General features: G+C 39.5%; 2 protein-coding genes across 3 annotated transcripts; one reads left to right on the top strand and one right to left on the bottom strand.

Moving 5' to 3' along the window:
* Nucleotides 1-2,278: 2,278 nt before the first annotated feature.
* On the top strand, nucleotides 2,279-5,346 carry LOC308136405 (uncharacterized protein; the record flags this gene model as incomplete). Its single annotated transcript, XM_080504743.1, has 7 exons — nucleotides 2,279-2,287; nucleotides 2,550-2,716; nucleotides 3,387-3,476; nucleotides 3,987-4,152; nucleotides 4,252-4,410; nucleotides 4,505-5,200; nucleotides 5,302-5,346. 7 exons carry the CDS (start codon nucleotides 2,279-2,281, stop codon nucleotides 5,344-5,346), a joined length of 1,332 nt encoding a protein of 443 aa, XP_080360869.1.
* Nucleotides 5,347-8,441: 3,095 nt separating this feature from the next.
* On the bottom strand, nucleotides 8,442-16,968 carry cib2 (calcium and integrin binding family member 2; the record flags this gene model as incomplete). Of its 2 annotated transcripts, XM_080505224.1 has the most annotated exons (6): nucleotides 8,442-8,463; nucleotides 9,042-9,237; nucleotides 9,342-9,489; nucleotides 11,172-11,283; nucleotides 15,042-15,076; nucleotides 16,918-16,968. In XM_080505224.1, the coding sequence occupies 6 exons, from the start codon at nucleotides 16,966-16,968 to the stop codon at nucleotides 8,442-8,444; spliced, it is 564 nt and encodes a 187-aa protein (XP_080361350.1). The 2 variants fall into 2 exon arrangements, with proteins under 2 accessions (XP_080361350.1, XP_080361351.1); XM_080505225.1 differs by lacking the exons at nucleotides 11,172-11,283; nucleotides 15,042-15,076.
* Between the last annotated feature and the right edge of the window lie 590 nt (nucleotides 16,969-17,558).

Below are 17,558 nucleotides of genomic sequence, written 5' to 3'. Positions count from 1 at the left end.
ACATTTGGATAAACAGATGTTTTTTCACCCCACTATGATCAGTGCTTCTTATCCACAGTCTGACAAAACGAAGATCGTCAAACAAAAATCTAAAGTGTCCCCAAAGGGACAAAGGGCTTGCTCTGAAGTTGAGGGTGGATGTGCCCAACATTGATTAATGATTGTAAAACTGTACGTGCTATAACATGATGTACATAAGCTCCAGCTGTGTAAGCACGTAGCATATGACTGTGAAGAATCTCAAGATGAAATTGGATCATCGGAATAAGTACAGTGGAAAAACCAGCATGTCATTACAATCTCCAACGTAATTTTAGTGTCGATTTACCTTTGACCTTCTCTCGTTTAAACATTCTTGGTCTTTTGCTAGGATGTAGGTTTCGCTCCAAATACAAAGACTTTTTTGTAAGTCAAAGCAATGGAGTTATGTTGTAATGACATTTTACAAGTGTCAACTGACTCGTTAGTGTTCAAAGCACCATACGGCCTCAAAAAATGTTCTGGTCATTGGCTGATAAATACTAATTCTTTACATTTCTGTTCACCACAGACAAATTTGTAGAATAAATACACACACAATATGCTATTATTCACATGGCATAGCATTTGCCATTAAAGCTTCAGTGACTTTTTACAAACACAGATACAGTGACAAGATTTGACCTCAAACCCTAAATACTCCCACTGAGGAGCGCAAAATGACTCACAAAGAATATTTAAAAGAGTCAGCAAGCGCTACTAACTTTGTGTTGAAATTCTGCACCATGCGGTAGCAATACTTACTCATGCATGGAACATGGTACTGTTCTTAAAGGCCTTTATTGTCATTTATATAAACTTTGTCATCATTCAAGATCAAAACTTGCTTCAGGATGTTCTCAACTTAATTTAGACCAGCTCTTTTATAATGTTTTTCATTAAAAAACATAAAACATCATTGTTTGTGGCTGTTGGGATCAATATGTAATAAAACTCTTCTGGTGTGAGTTGAAAGTTTTCACTCATAATAGACTTTATATACAATCTGTAACTTCTGTACTCTGGATTTGCACTCAACTTTATCTATCATTTGGTTTGATCTCTATTGGTTGTAAAATCTGCGTTAAAGTAGGATAATTAACATTCATGTCGAGAGTGGCCTTGGCCAGCTCCCCGGAGGAAACCAGTTATGACCGTATGAAGCCTGAGATCATTGTTTAGTGTGGGTAGTACCGAAATAGATTCTTTTCCCATTCAGTATGATACAGACTTTTTACTGTTACTGTAGTCCCACACTGGGAATTCTAACTCACCTTCACACAACTGAAGTTAAAGAGGGGGATTTATACCAAATGACTCAGCAACGGAGATAATGACTTGGGCTGTTAGAGTTTAAAAACCTTGTCTATGCCCACTTAAAAACAAATAAACAAACATATTAAATCTTCCTGGTTATTTCCGCCCTCACATCCCGCCATAGCAACTGTAATCTGAAGCATTTCTGATGCAACCTGATCAGAAAACACACACACACAGAAAAAACCCAACCGCTGACGCAACTCTTCCACAAGCGTTACGGTTATGAAGATGCTCCATGGGGAGAAAAAAAACAACCCTCTCCACTCGTGTGCACAAAAACCACAGTGTCTTTGTACAGCTTGGTTTCCGTTTCTCTTCAGGAAGCTTTTGCGTTGTTCAGCAGACTTAACCTCTTGGTCTTTCATGCAAATGAGCTGCGTGAACTCTGTGCCACTGACGACTGCATCTGCTTTCCAAGCCAGTGGAAAAGTGTGTGCAATAGTAAATGTCATCAGTCTATATCTCCCATGCAGGGGTCTCTCAAAACACTTTCAGTGGGAGATCACAGCCTGTTCAGAGGTGAAGAGTGGCGTTTTAATGTTTGCTGAAATGACACCAGGTTCAAACTCCTCATTGGTGATCTCAAGGAAAGGTATGTACTCTCTCTTATACCTGAAAGAAACAACATCTACTTTGGAACACGTTTAAAAACCTCCTTTTCTATATTCCAGGAATTGAAAGGACCTGCTGCTGCTTGCATAGACCACTGAAACACAGACCTGAAACCATCCGCCAAGAGATCGGACCGAAGAATCATAAACAAGCAAAATCAGCCATCATTAGGACTTGCCTCAAGAGTTGCCTCACGGTAAGATCCGCTTCAAATAACGCTACAACTTCTATTACTAATTTATTAACCCAAGGCCTGCATGCAAATTTAATCTCATATAAGTGTGACATTACAACACAGTGCAGTGTGTACATTTGCATGTTTGGGAATATGAGGGAGGTTTGTGAATCATAATAATAAATTATTTATTCATCACTATAAAGTAAACACATCACATACACTATTTAAAACAATAAACAAACAGGTTTTCCCAACAGAACCAGCTTTTCACTGAAACTATGAGAGCATTGAGCTGCTTTTAGCTGTGGATGACGCCTCCTGGAAAATATGCAAATTAGACCGTTAACATACTGCCTCACAGCAAACATTGTAAGGCGAAGGCTGGTTTTTCCTTATTGGATGTCTGCGTGGATTTGATCAGGATCGAACAAGGATGGAGCAACGGGAGCCGAAAGCCGATGCCATTGCTGACGGGACTGAAAGGAGACTCGGGGAACTGACATCTAAGTGGTTTTTAGAGACCCAACTGCCACTGATGGTTACCGGCGGCCTCCTCCCTACTTGGTTCCTTGGTTTTATCACCAGAAAGTAAGTAATCAAAGAGAAAACAAATACAGACTTAACTTTATGTTGAAATACAACATAGTGAAACACATTGTAAAGGTTACTTCCTGTTAGTTTAGTTAGTTTTCCCTTTCCACCGTCGCTTATGTTTGCTATTTGTTGGGTTTCTCTCTGTAAAAAGCACCTAGAAATGATAGTGTTGTCTTTAGTGCTATTTAAATACAGTTGAATTAAATTGAATTGAATAATGACTACAAACATTTCAAAAATTCATCATTTTGTTTTCATACCTGCTGTGGTCATATTCTCATAACATACATAAACAAGATTGTTTACAACAAAACTAGACCTTTTATGATGTAATTTCAACATAATCCTGTTCCTTGATGAGAAGTGTTCATGTGTCGCACTGTCACTGTCTCTCTACTGCTGTTTCCTCCTCCCACACCAACAGCAACAAGGAACAACTATGTTAGACATCACTATTGTTAATGACAAGTTTAAGTTGACAATTAAAGTTACATTTTCAAATTATATAATTTACCTTGCAAACTTAAAAAAAAGAAAAAAAAAAAAAGAAATCTAATTGTTCCCGTGATGTCGTAACAAAAGGGTTTAAGATTAAACAATTGTAATAAAAAAAAAAACACACAAGATGTATGGATTTTAAGTGTTGTTCTGTATCTGTCAACAGGGATGCTGAAGAAATTCTCAGAGAAAAAGAGCTGGGCTGTTTCTTAATCCGTCTCAGTGATAAAGCCATCGGATACATACTCTCATATAAGTGAGTATTGGTTTGGTTTTAGAGCCGATTTTCTTTCTGTGTGTATTTAAATAACCGTATATAAGAGCACATGATGCTACATGTAAAAAAAAAACAAGAACCGCTTTGAAGCTCTTTGAAGTTTCAATTTCCACCCAAAAACAAACTTAATAGTGTTTGATGTGTCTAAATGCTCCTTTCTCAATTTTATTTTAAGCACTGCCATATGGTCTATTAGGGATGGTTTTGTTATATGAAAACATCTTATCCACTGTTTGTTAAAGTTTGTTAATGTAAACTGCAATAATCATATGTTTACAAAAAAGATCCCTTTAATAGTGTCAGACCTTTATATAAAATCAAATTATGCAAACCCATATATTTTTTCCAATTGCAGCCCATGTTTTTAAGAATAATTTTTTTAATGAATTAGACATTTTTTTCCAGAGACCTCTGGTTATACCGACAGCCCCAACAACAATTATCAATGTGTTTTATGCATGTAAACATGTTTTCATGTATGTGTTGCAGAGGCAGAGATCGGTGTCGCCACTTCGTAATAAACCAAAGCGAAAGTGGGCAGTTTGTTGTCTGCGGAGACACTGTGGGTCACAATACAGTGCCAGATCTGCTGGACCATTACAAGAAAAGTCCCATTGATCCTTTTGGAGAGTATCTGACATCTTCATGTTTTGAGGTGAGAGAAAACTGTGTTTTTCTTCATTTAAAAAAACAAACAAAAAACAAAACAAAACCGTCGATAGATTAAGCTCTTACTGGTCATTTGTTCTTGCAGTCGCTGAATGAGGAACTCTATGATACCATCCAGGTCAGCCCCAAACTGAGCCCTGTTGCTGCTGACCGCACTGTGAAGAACATGCAACAACAGCAACAGATAACCTTTAGCTCAGAGCAGGAACCTGCACGGCCACTGAAGAGCAACAGAACACATGAGGTAAACAGGATGTTGATACATCTCACTGAAAATGTTAATAATAAGTTGACTTTTATCTGACATTTTACAAAAATGTGTATGTTTTGTCCAGCTGGAGGTACCACCGTTGCCCCGGAGGAGCAGGAACATTGAACCTGGCCTCCCGGACCATGTTTTGTATGCTCAGCTCAAGAAGCAATCACCCAGACAGAAACACAGGGCTCACACCTCTCAGGACACTTTATCTGGAGCCGGGAGAGCCGAGCAGTGGAATGCCACGGCCGCGAAAGCGGGCAGATGTAGTCCAGTGTCGGAGCCTCACTCTTTCAATTCTGAACTTGACCTGCTGAATCAGAGAAGCAGGTCTCTGCTGCTCTTGGACAGCAGCTGCGACGGAGAACACTCACACAGGCTGAGCCTGCCTCCCGATACCCCACCAAAACTTTCCCCCAAGCCAGTCAGACAACTCACGAGCTGTGTCTCCCTGTTAGAGAGGACCGAACTGAGCAGCAGAGCGAGCAGCAGCCACAGCCTGAACCACATGGATGACAGCACAGTTTATCAGCTGGCTGGCAGACCCAGCAGCCCGCACAGTACATCCGTAGACACTAGATCACCAGTACCGGAGAACACTGATTCTGTGTATGCTGAGATCCTCTGTAAAGCGTCCACCGACTGCCTTCCTGCTGACTGTACGTATGAAATGATTCCCGACACCAAGGAGCTGGTGAATCCAAAACCAAACGGCCAACATCACAACCCCCTGGAGGAGGCCAAACGCAAACACAATCACCCATCCTGGGGACTGAAGGTTAGTTATTTGATGCCAAATGCTTTTATATCATTATAAAACTTCCCCTGTTTTGTTGCAGTTAATGTTTTTACTTACATTCATGCATTTGCCTCCCACAGAATGACAAATGGAAATGGCTCTTTCCAGAAGTGAAGAGGAAATAGTGAAGAGGCACTACTTGACACTATACTGTGATCATATATGCTTTTTTTATATACACGGATTTTATCTTTGTCTATCTGTGTTTTTATTTCTCTGTCAAATGTGGCATGTACATACAGTTGTTGATGTCGCGTTGTTTTATGTTCCTGCCCAGTTTTATGTGTCATTAAATTATCAACAATTATTTAAAAAAACAGGAATATTGTAAAATATTTATTGTCCAGGAGATAAATAAAAATCACTACGTCCCTACACAAAGGTTCTAATCCAGAGGAAAGAAAGTGCTGGTGGTGTGATGATGCTTTATTTTAAAATCGTACAAACTTCACAAAGTATATATATATATATATATATATCATACATTTACCTCCCATATATATATATATATATATATATTCCAATTGTATAAGTATCAAATTATTAGTGAATATGTCTTCATTTAAAATATTCTATTTGTTACTTTACTTCAAAAACTGTTTCATGTTTCATTTCAAAGTTAAACAAATTAGCAACACCCACAATAATTCTTTCTCTTGTTACAGTTATTTAAATCTTCCACTCTCGTGAGAGCTGAAATTACCATCTTACTTCAGATCACGTCGGAGCAGAAGTGAAACCAGTGTGTTTCATACACAGTTCGCCCCCTTCTGCCTCAGAAACGCTTGCCGACAGTAATGGCTGCTTTACAGCCGCAGTATCGTGTTGCACCAGAAGCTTCTCTGCAGGAATCATAATTAACAGATGTTCCCAGTGAGACCAGTAATTAATGAAGCCACACAATCGGCACTCTGTTGCCCCGAATATTTGATACTGCCCTCATAAAGGAAACTTGAGATAGAATAGGGAGGAATTAATGAACTGCTCTGATGACTGCACACTGCTTAAAGGACTGAAGACACAAATCCTGCCTCTCCTCCTCTCCCAGGTGAAATGAAGTGCTCAATTTTGTATTTATATTTTTGCTTCTCACGTTAAGGACTATCTGTGGTATAAGAGCAGTCCTCAACACAGCCGTATTTTGAATTTACAGTTTTGGTTGGCCCACTCATTCGGTATATGTGCTGTAGATTAAGGGTGGGATTTTATACATAAAAAAACTAGGACTGCTCAGGAGGGCTGGGCTGAGACATTATCTAACCTCTGTCATGCTCAATATTAATATTGTACATGGATTTTTGAAAACTAAGCACATGGTTTCATCCTTGACTTGAGTACAAATGTACTGTTTAGCTACACCTTGATAAAACCTCTATACCAATGAGTTTCACAACAACAGTTAAGGACAAATTGTGTAAATTAAAAACAAACAAAGCTTCCACCTTCATGCATGTACACTCGTTAACGCTATATGAAAATTTTTTTTTTTAATTGTAGTGTCTAGTCTGTGGACCACACGCTGCTGTCCTCTGGTCTGGTTAAGTTCAGTGGTCTCCAACCTTTCGGGCCCTTATCTCAACCCCACAAGATGAAATTCTACTGAAACAGTAAAATATTAACCTGGAGATAATACAAAAAAAATATGTAATTGAAAGAAAATCCCATTAATTAGTCAATGAACATCATTCTTGAATCTGGTTTTTCTAGGTTGTGTTCAAGCTTGGTAAAAATAAAAAAAATAAAAAATTGAATAATGTAGATTATTTTCATATATAAAGTACCTGCATCTCTTTAACAAAGGGAAACATGTGTTGCTAGAATGGCTGCATGGAGCTTGGGTCCTCATTTCTACACCATAACTGTTTGGTATTTGTCCGACTCAGCACCACTTAACTAGGTCATATCCAATTTGAAAGTGCTGCACTGCAACAAAAGCAATAAGACAAGGTCAGCACGTCAAGCTACCCAGCAGGAAATAGAACAGTTTTGGTTTCAACCGGAGCTAATCAACCGAGACGACATGCCAGGCTCCATTCTTATGTACAGTAACCTGATGTAAATCTGTACCTACAGGGCAGCAACAAAGACCCGTTAATCATCGACCGACATGCCTAAGACCGTTTCCCTCCAGCTTTCAGTTGAGATTAACTGTGTGTGCACGGATGTAATCACACTCCTGAATGCTGAGGCAGCTCACTCCTAATGATCACATCCTCCTGAACAAGTTATTGCAGCTCATATGATGGGCTATGCAGAGGCACAGTCATTTCCTGATCTTTACTGTGCACACACTGTACCATCATCATGGCTGCGTGGGTTAAAGTCGACTGGTTGTATGAAGAACCCATTAAATCTGCAAATCGCTTGAACTGACTCCTTCGTGATTAACAAACTGCTGGAAGGTTTGTTTTGTTTTGTTTTTTTCTTCCCAGACAACAATGAACCTCACAAACACAGTCATAAGTAATGCAATCGGGACACAGAAATAAAAGCATTTATTTGAAGAAAGACAAATATTGGAATTCACATGAATACTATAAAATATAGAAACGTGGCTGTATAACTAACATCGCATTGTAATGGCTGAGGCAGAGGATGAAAGCTAGCAAAATGAGTTGAGATGACAAAGCCCTTGATCTAACTGGTGAACAGTAAGATATGATTGTCATCAACTTCCAGCTCCATAATGAAGAAGTCGTCACCAAAACACTGCATGTACAAATACTGCAAAGCATATTTGTATGCCCTTGATGCCAGTGCTGTACTTTCCCTCATTTCAGACTTTGCCCACAGTCTTATAAATACTGAATATCTCGTGGAGGAAGACTTCACTGGGATCTCATGTGCAATATAGGTAGATAAGCTTTTTTTTATGCATTCTTAAATGTGCTCAGTAGGCAATTACCCAAAGTGGTTCAACCAACCTGTGTCATTAATCATTTTTCACCCTTAAAACGTGGAAAGAATAGCCATTTTTACAACCCAGGTCAAGCCCTTTCGTAGGTAGTGAAAGAAAAAAAGAGTTTAATCCTCATTAATAAAATCCAGGGTGCTGGACTTCAGAGATGTAAGGACAGCTGAAGCAGAGGCCAGAGAGGATTGATGGGTGACTTGAAGACGCGAGTGGGAGTCAGGAACCGTGCTGTGGCCGCGACATGAGTCACACCGAGTCCTTGGTATCAGCACAACGTCAACATGAGAAGCCGTGCACTCAGCCCTCTCAGATCCGTATGTGGAACGTACTGAAACAATCAAAGAAAGAATTATGAGGAGGCAGCAGTGACACGCAAGAAGTCTTATTGTGTGTATTAGACACACGCAACAGCCACAGCAGAAAACCTGGGATAAACTGAATGCCTTGTTCGAATATAATTATTTTCTATTTGAGGAGAAGTCCTACAAAAAACTATAGGTATGGGTGATGAGAGGGTGAACATGAGGCACTAGTGCAAACTGAGCTGCAAAAAGAAAAAGCGTCTCACCAGAACTAGAAGAGTAACATGTTTTATTGCCTATGTATCCATCATCTGTTATATATGTGATTATAAGACCTTATGTGTGTGGGGCACAATGTGGCTCAAACTCTAGGATCAAAGTTCATCCTCCCAGTTTGCCAATTCCTACTTTAATAAATGAGCAGCTTTTCTCCTGAAACACAGGAGAAAAAATAAAAGTAATTTGAACACTAATTCTATCTACAATGTGCTACACAAAACCCCAAAATACATGGAAACTGAAATGATTTGCAATTGATTTGCAATTGATTGGGGGAAAAAAATCATATAAACATACTAGTTGTCTCAATTATTTGCTTAAATACCTTAAAAAATCTGGAGCCCTTGATATCATATTTTCAAAATCAGCAAAGGAGAGTTTATTGTCTCCATCCAAATCCGCCTCCTCGGTGGCTTTCTCACACACCAACTGAACCTCTTCGGGAGTCAACTCCTCCTTTGTCAGCTTGTTGAGAGTCTTTTCAAGATCCTCTTTGCACAGGAAATTATCCACATTGAAATCTGTGGGTAAGAAAGATCGAAGGAAATTACGAGCTTCATATTATAAAGTCCATAGAATCCAGAAAAAGCTGAGACAGTGAAGTAAGATAGAAATGTGTTATTACCGTAGATTTTAAAGGCATAAATGGCCTTGACTTCTCTGGGAGCCATTTCACTGAGGACTGAAAACATGTCGACAAACTCATTGAAGCTGAGATTTCCCTGCCCGTCCTCCGAGAAGGACTCGACAATCCTGCTGCGAAACGGATTTTCCTGTAAATGAAATAGGGTGATGTTTTAATATCAAATTGCATTTTATTGATGTCATACATTTATGTAAATACCCCTCAAAGAGAAGGACATACATATTTTGGCAAACGGGTTCCTTCTGTGCTTAAAATAATTCTGCCAAAATTGTTTGTGGGAACATTAACAACAAGACCTAACTAACAGGAATTGTGCAAACTACATGAATGAATAGAAGTACATGGGCAATACTCATTCAAGTCAAATTACTTTTTTCCATTAAATGGACAAAGTAATAAAATAATTTTGAGTAATTACTATTGACAATTGGTTCAAATGTGTTTAAAGGATCTTTCTTGTGAAACGAGTATTTTATTAATTTCTGGAATTTGACCTGCAGACTTTGGGGACGGCTGCTGCGTACGGCCACATGTTTGCTGGTGTAAGAAATATTTCCAAGAAATGAACACTGAAATGTAATTCAGATGTTATCTTGTTGAGAATTGGTCATATATGTGTGATTATGGTTGATGTAATACATGAACAGATTTTTATGACAAATAGATTGAAGACTTAAAAAAAAGTCTTTAAAAATATTGTTTTAATGAAGGATTGGCCTCTGAATGTATTACATATGGGAGAGAAATCATTAGGTGTGTTGTGCTTATCACACAGTTCAGATGAATAAAGTTGACTGTGTTTTTGCTGGGATGGTAAAGTCCTTATTTTCTTCTCCACTGATTAAGCATAAATTGCTACCTGTGTTTAATACCCCAGATAAATTAGCAGGTTTGACACAAAAGGTGATAAATTCACACTTAAGTGGACGCCATCACAGGAGATTTGGATTTTCGGTAGTTTTGCGTCTGTGACAAGTGTTGCTGCGATGGGCTCTGTTTGACGTCAGTACGAGAGGAGCAAAAAGACAAAATAATAAATGCAATCAATGTTATTCGTTACTGTAGTATCCTTAGGCATCTCGTTGGAGCCTGAATCACCGCGCCTGACGACACAGCTCATTAGTCTGGGGTGAGAGGATGATGTATTGAGAGTTATAAAGATGTGGAGCCTCCTTGTTGACTGTGTATTGTCTGGGCCTCATATTTTCAGCCACGGGTGGCCTCCATCTTCCCTGTTGTCCTCTTAACAACTTGGCAACCATGTGACAGTTTTACAGGAAAGGGCCAATTATGCTGAGAGGAAGGACACATTACGACTTGAAGCCTTTGTGGATAAGGAGCCCATATTAAAACATGTGCCCCTGTGCGATGAAGGGGAATGTGGCTGGGACGTTACGCAACATGACATCAAAAAAATAAATAAATAATTTTTAGAATCCGGACGTCCATTCAAAATGTCAGACGCTCGAAAATAGGAAGGGGTGAATATGTGAGGACGGGAAGGCAAGGAGCATTTCACGGCACATTAACTTTCATGCGCTCACAAAGTGCAGTGTCATACAATCACATCAGTGATGATGGTTAAAAATCAATTCTGTCCCCGCGGAAGAGAGAGAGAGCATCGATTAGGATGAGCAGTGAGTGCCACATTTGTGTCTGTGGAGCAAAAAAAAAAAAAGAGAGAGAGAGAACAGAAAACACAATGTGGTACAAACTGCTGCTGAGAAACAAAGAGCAAGCAAACGATGCAGATTCATTCACAAAGCAGGAACCATATTAAAGACAGTTTTGGCGGGGGGTTTTTTTTACCTTCAATTCTGGCATGTTGACTATCAAGGCTAACGGCAATTTACAGTCAGGTTCGTTGGTGTAGTCCATCGGTACCAGATGTGGAGCCAACTCATGATATCTGCCATGCAACCTGGATGAGAAGTAAACAAAACACTATTTCACTGCTTCTGATTTACTGCCATTCAGTAAAAGAAATGTGTGCTCCCCAGCATTTAGCTGTAAACACCTTCATATGTGTAGCACTGAGAACACGTCCAGCCTCCTAGAAAGCTTTCACTGGGGAAATAAAGAAATATATTTACCCTACAGCGATAATGTAAGAGACTAGGCTGAATAAATCTGAATATGTTAAAATGCCAGAATACAGCCATCAGATTATTCCTCTTTTTAACGTTCCTGTCACCCATCATTCTCTTTCATAGCAGGTTAACCTTAAACCCGTGATTTGAAGTTGTTCATTACACAGAATAACGTCTACGAACTGTAAGGGGCCTGTGTGTAAGATTAAACACACAGTGTCTGGGACGTGGGTGCTTATCTCCAGCCTTCATTTCATCCTGTCCTTTGAGTAATCCTGTCACGTTGTACCATCATTTGCCATTTATCAGCAGGGACGCTGCTCTTTGAGGACAAACTCAACTACAATTAAATTAGATAAGCCTGTCAAAATGATGGAGTTTCATTGGTACGGCGCTGGGGATGAACAAGTAAACCTGCAGTTTTAATGTGCAATGACCCTTTGTGCCCTACAGCGCCTGTGATTCCTGAGCAACTCATGAGGACAACTTTAATTGCCAACTTGATTATGTTCAGTCAGCAAATTCAATTTTAGCTTCTTCTTCTTCTTTTTTTTTTTCCAAAGCACTACAAATTGGATTCACTTCAGAAACGTTATGATGGTGCGTCAATACCTGTTTAGAGGGAAGGGTTTAAATCAGTTGTTGCATGACAATCAAAGATTAACCCTTTCTCAGATGTTACATAACTGTACCATAACACCCGCAGCTGTGGATGAGAAGAAGAATGTTTTATGTGGGTCGTAAAGCGAAGAACCCTATTACGCCCTCTGCCGATTGTCAATTTTGTTTCCGATCCACTGCTATAGCCTTGGAATCAAAGTCAATTCAATATCACTGGGCAGGAACAAGTGCATGCACAGTGTATGTTATCAAGGCAAAAGGAGTGGAAGAAGATACATTTTCACTAGAAAGAAACGATGGACAATGGAACAACGTGACGTCAAGAACTGCCGGCCTGGAGGGTTCAGGATGGAAACAATAATGGGAAGGTCAGTGGTTTGAACCAGCAGGTTATTTCAATGGGGGATAGAAAAGCCACTGCTTGTCTCCACTGTGGTCACCACGACTGGGCTCCTGACGAAAGCCACAAGGCACCGGAGCAATGGAGCTGCCACTGCACTGTACACAGGATGGGTTCAAAGCAGAGGGGAGAATCTCACTGTGCACGTGTGACAGAGAAGGAATCTTCTTCTTCTGTAGTGAGACTGGGGTAATAATGTGGAACCTGTTCAATCATGCACACTCGACTTTCACAACAACTGTTGAAAGTGGTATTTTTTTTTAACCCATTGATTTGCATAGTCAATAACAGGTTCTTGATTTAGTATATTTTGCAGATAAACCATGAAGTATATAATAAATACACTATGGTATATTAAAATGCAGATCAAAATGCATATTCCAATAGTTTCAAGATGAATTCAGACTGTAGGATTCACAATAGTTGACAGAGTTGATATGGTGTCAGTTGTACTTAAATATATGACGAAAACAAACTTGAGCAAATAGGTTTTAATACATATAAGCATCCAAAAAACTACTAGTTAATTACAATAATGTGAGAATGTATAATTTGTTACTTCCATCCGTGTCAGAATTCGATAGAAATCTGCTGGTTATGCTTAAAAAAGGGGGATTAAATTAGATATTTAACTTGTCCTCTCTCTCTCTCCCTCTCCTTTTTGAATATTTATTTATGTGCACGTGCATATATATGCATAAGACATGTAAACAAAAGAAACTGCATAGATTAAATACCAGGGCAAATATATTCACGCAATGTATTTATCATTTGTTTCTTGGTTGTATCTTTCGAATCCATTAATGTACAACTACAATTTCAAAATGTTTCCTGATCATATTTTTTGTTAGTATTGTGTGGCCTACATATTCAAAACCAACCAGGCAATCAGAGATTCACATACATTCAGAAGACATTTAAACAGCTATTTATTTTCCAACGCGAGAACAAAAGATGCAGACATGTGAGCATCACCTTTGGTTTTTCCATGTATGCTTCTCATAAAAGTCATGAAACCTCGTTTCATCACGAGGCCGACAGATAGACTTTAACCTTGTTAAGCTGCTTCTATTGCGACAAATTGAAATGTCAAAATGTCAGCATGGCTTTTAAATGCTTAAGTAACATGCTGAGATAACCACCCACAAACATAAAGCAGCAACCCCCACCATGATAAAAGCACTTCCTGTGTCATTTGTAAATGTCATTATGTGCATCTCTATTGCTGCATCCTCATTGTATTTGTTGGAATAACCAAATGACTGAGTTATAAAACAAAATAGTTTACGACTTCAGTCTGTATAAAAACTTTTTGCAGCTGACAAACTAAAGGGCAACATTGAAATGTTCTTTTTTTTTCTTTATTCTTTTAATAAACAGCATTTTGTCATGCTGATTTGACACAATCAAGTCTGTGTGGGTTTATGCAAAGAGAATTATCTAAACCAGACAAACAATAGCACGCACAGGGGAACACTACTAAGTTCTTCCTTAGAAGGTGTGTTTAAGTGTGCTGAGAAGAAATTATGCTTTGTTAAAGGTGAAAAGTGGACAAACAAGAAAACTGACTTCTCTCCATCACTTCCCAACTTGCATTTCGTGGTACAAATAAGCACAGGGAGATCAGTCACTCTGTGTGTGTGTGTGTGTGTGTGTGTGTGTGTGTGTGTGTGTGTGTGTGTGTGTGTGTGTGTGTGTGTGTGTGTTGTGTGTGTGTGTGTGTGTGTGTGTGTGTGTGTGTGTGTGTGTGTGTGTGTGTGTGTGTGTGTGTGTGTGTGTGTGACACAGCTCGGGCTGCAGAGATGTTTTAAGAGATTTAAAGCCCTTTTGCAGCTTTTCCCTCCCACAGATACAAACTTTTGCACAATGTCTGCCTTCTAACAATAATTTGTTTCTGTTGAGCACAGTAGGATACATTCAATTAGGTGCCAAAGAGGTTTAAAGTTGACTTAAAGATTGATTAAAATCCAACAATAAAGTCAAACTGAATGACTTCAGATCCTGTTGTAAAGTGTTCCAGTTGAAAGTAGTACAGGTAGAAAATGTATTTGCTCCCAGCTACAGGAGGAACGCCGTAGGTAATACATTTCTGGGAGAGCAGAATGAAATTATTTCGTCCCACATGATTGAATCTAATTCTAAATTCACTGTTGTATGCAATCGGAAGCAGACATTGTGGGGAACGTGTTCTCCAACACCGACATGTGCCAGTCCACTGGAGTCAAAGCAATGATATGTGATTTATGAAAAACAACTTAGCATCACGTTAAAATCAAGTTGAATTCTGGTAGAAATCCAAATGTGGTTGCATGGTTGATAAGTATGAGACAGTCTATTGCGCAATAGTTAGGAAAGGGTGTGGTCAAAAGAGTTTTTTTTTTTTTAATTCCCTTAATAATGCAAGATGGGTCAGTGAATCCACATAAAGAGTAAGCACATCAAATCCACTGCTGCAAAGGAAAATACACCACAAAATAAAAGACAGTGCATTTGGCCAAGGCTAATAAGTGGTTTACAAGTGAGCTTCGTTTAACATTCAAAGTAATAAAAATTGACAAAAACTCTTACCGCAGAATTTCCTTCCGGGTGAAAAATGTACAATCCTGCATTGAGAGAAAAACAACAGCAAGATGGTTAGTTACTATGAATTCCATCAAAAGTACACTTTGAAGTGCAACTCCCGGGTAAAATACACTCTTGGTGACTCGTGAGTCATTGTCCCATTCCATTTCTTCTGAAGTCATGTGAAACAACTATTACGGAAAAAGCTGAGAGAGGTGTCCGGTTTCTCTCGAAACGATCATGTGTGTGAGTACACAGAGGAAACACGATCGGCCGTTGTCTGACATGCATGTGCTGGCACACTCATTATCCAACAGTTCCAGTGGAGGCACCTCACTTTACAGTCATCCTTTGTGTGCATTCTGTCTGTGCTGTGCTGCTGGGTGTAAGAAACGAGGTGCAGCCGGCGAAGCTCTGGAGACTGTGGGAGTCACCAACAAATACATTTACTGCTACATTTTCTCAGGGCTGACTGAATGTTTATGTCGTCTCCCTCGCCTGTGAGTATATACAATGCTCGATAAGCACTATAAGCTAATGCTTTCCATCGTTGTCGGTACGATGAGCACAGCAACACATAAATACGGTGCTATTGCAGTATTTGTACAGATGTGCTTTAAATTCCTTTCTGAACAAACCATCCAAGTGTTGAGCCCATATTTGCTGCTCGGCGCCGTGTAAAATTTGAACTCAAAAGCATAAAGTCTATGAAAACAACAATGTGAGGCCAAACGGAAAGCAGCAGTATTCTCAGGGTATTGGTGGGGGTAACCAGAGAGGCTCTTGAGAACCAAACTGTGCCCCGAGAGTAGAGTTTCACAGCATATCACGCTGGCTCAGCATCAATTATTAAGCCCACACCGAATCACAAGATAAACCTGTGCACATGAAGATGCGTTTCTTCGTGAGGGCACCTGGATTGTCACTACGGGGAACAAAAGGTCAGATCTTATTGGATGATAACTCCACGTATAGGAGATCCTACAGTTGGAAGTGAAATCAAACCCTTTGGCTATTCGCACCTATCAAGACTATGTTAATATTTAAAGAGTTGAGTCATAAGTGATGAAACTTTGGTAGGAAATTTATTGTTTTATTCCATTATTGTGTGTATTTGACATCCGTTATGGCAGTAGCAGTAGAAATTAAGTAAAAGCTCATTGAATTCTGTAAATATTAACACTACACCATAAAACACAACGTAAAATGTCTCGAGTTAATGCAACACAAGGCCTGAAGATCTGAATGAATGAGAGCAAACGATTGTAGATCTCTCCTTGGAGTTTAGAGATCCACATGGATGCATAAAGAAGTTACCTCGTAAAGTTACCAGCTGTAAATCCCATTTTCCAGTTCATACAGTGCATACAAATGACAACAAGATGAAATCAAAATATTAATGACATAACATTTTCACCAGGCACATAAACCAATAGAGAGATGAATTAATGCTTGTAAAGTCAATATTTTGCAAAAGACTTTGTTTTTGTGCAGACATACTGTTGGTTTTGACATTCTGGTTGTTTTCACTTGAGCTGTGATCAAGTTCGAAGATTGATAACATTAAATTATATTTTCTAAAGTGAATGCACAAATGTCACTGTATTGACAGATCTTACATTAGCTTCTGCAAGTTCTCAGGAAAACAAAAAAAAATCCCCCAATTTTACAGTGGGAAGTTCCCAGTCCGGGTGTTCAGATGGATCTACTTTTCCCAAGCTCATAGTTACTCATAATAGCAGGATGAATCAAAAATAAAGCATCAGTAGATCAGATGGGGATATAAATTTGACTAATAGTTTCAAAAATCGCCCACATCTGCCGCTGACAGTGTAGAGACAACAAGAGTGCGTTTGAGAACGCCGGAAGCGCGCAGCCTCACCTGGTAGGCGTCCAGCTGCTCGTCGGTAAAGATCGTCTGTTTATTACCCATCTTAACCAAGCTCTCGGCTGCTTCGACACATTCACAGCACTGGACGTCCGGAGCCTTTTCTCAATGGGAGGCATTTAGTCCAAGTCCCCGCACAGGATGACTCGATGTTGCCCGCAAATTGTTCAAAAAGGGTCACTGCTGTCCTTCCAGCGCATTTCCGCCATGACCGTCAGACGTGGCTGGATACCGCATGCCTTCAAAGCGGGAGGATGGAGACTGCGGGAGCTGCGTGCCGCCGTCCGGGAGCCGGTGTGGGTGTGTGTGTGTGTGTGAGTGGGTGGGCGTGGTGTCTGTGTGTGTCAGGAGGTTATGGTCTGCACCGCAGACTGCGGATTCTGAGCAGCGCAAAGTGATCGGCTTCTCCCCGACCATCCGCCAATGAGAGCTCTGCTAGATAAATAAATAACAGCAACCACAACCTGCTGGTAAAGATGACGGAGCTAACACTAAAGCAGAGACAGTAAATACTATTTATATTGTTCTGCTCTGCTATATATATATATATATATATATATATATATATATATATATATATATATATATATATATATATATATATATATATATTCACCTTTTGTGCATCATGGTTT

The sequence above is a fragment of the Blennius ocellaris genome, assembly GCF_963422515.1.
Source record: "Blennius ocellaris genome assembly, chromosome: 11".
Classification (NCBI taxonomy): Eukaryota; Metazoa; Chordata; class Actinopteri; order Blenniiformes; family Blenniidae; genus Blennius; species Blennius ocellaris.
This window is presented reverse-complemented; position numbering and strand designations above follow the sequence as displayed.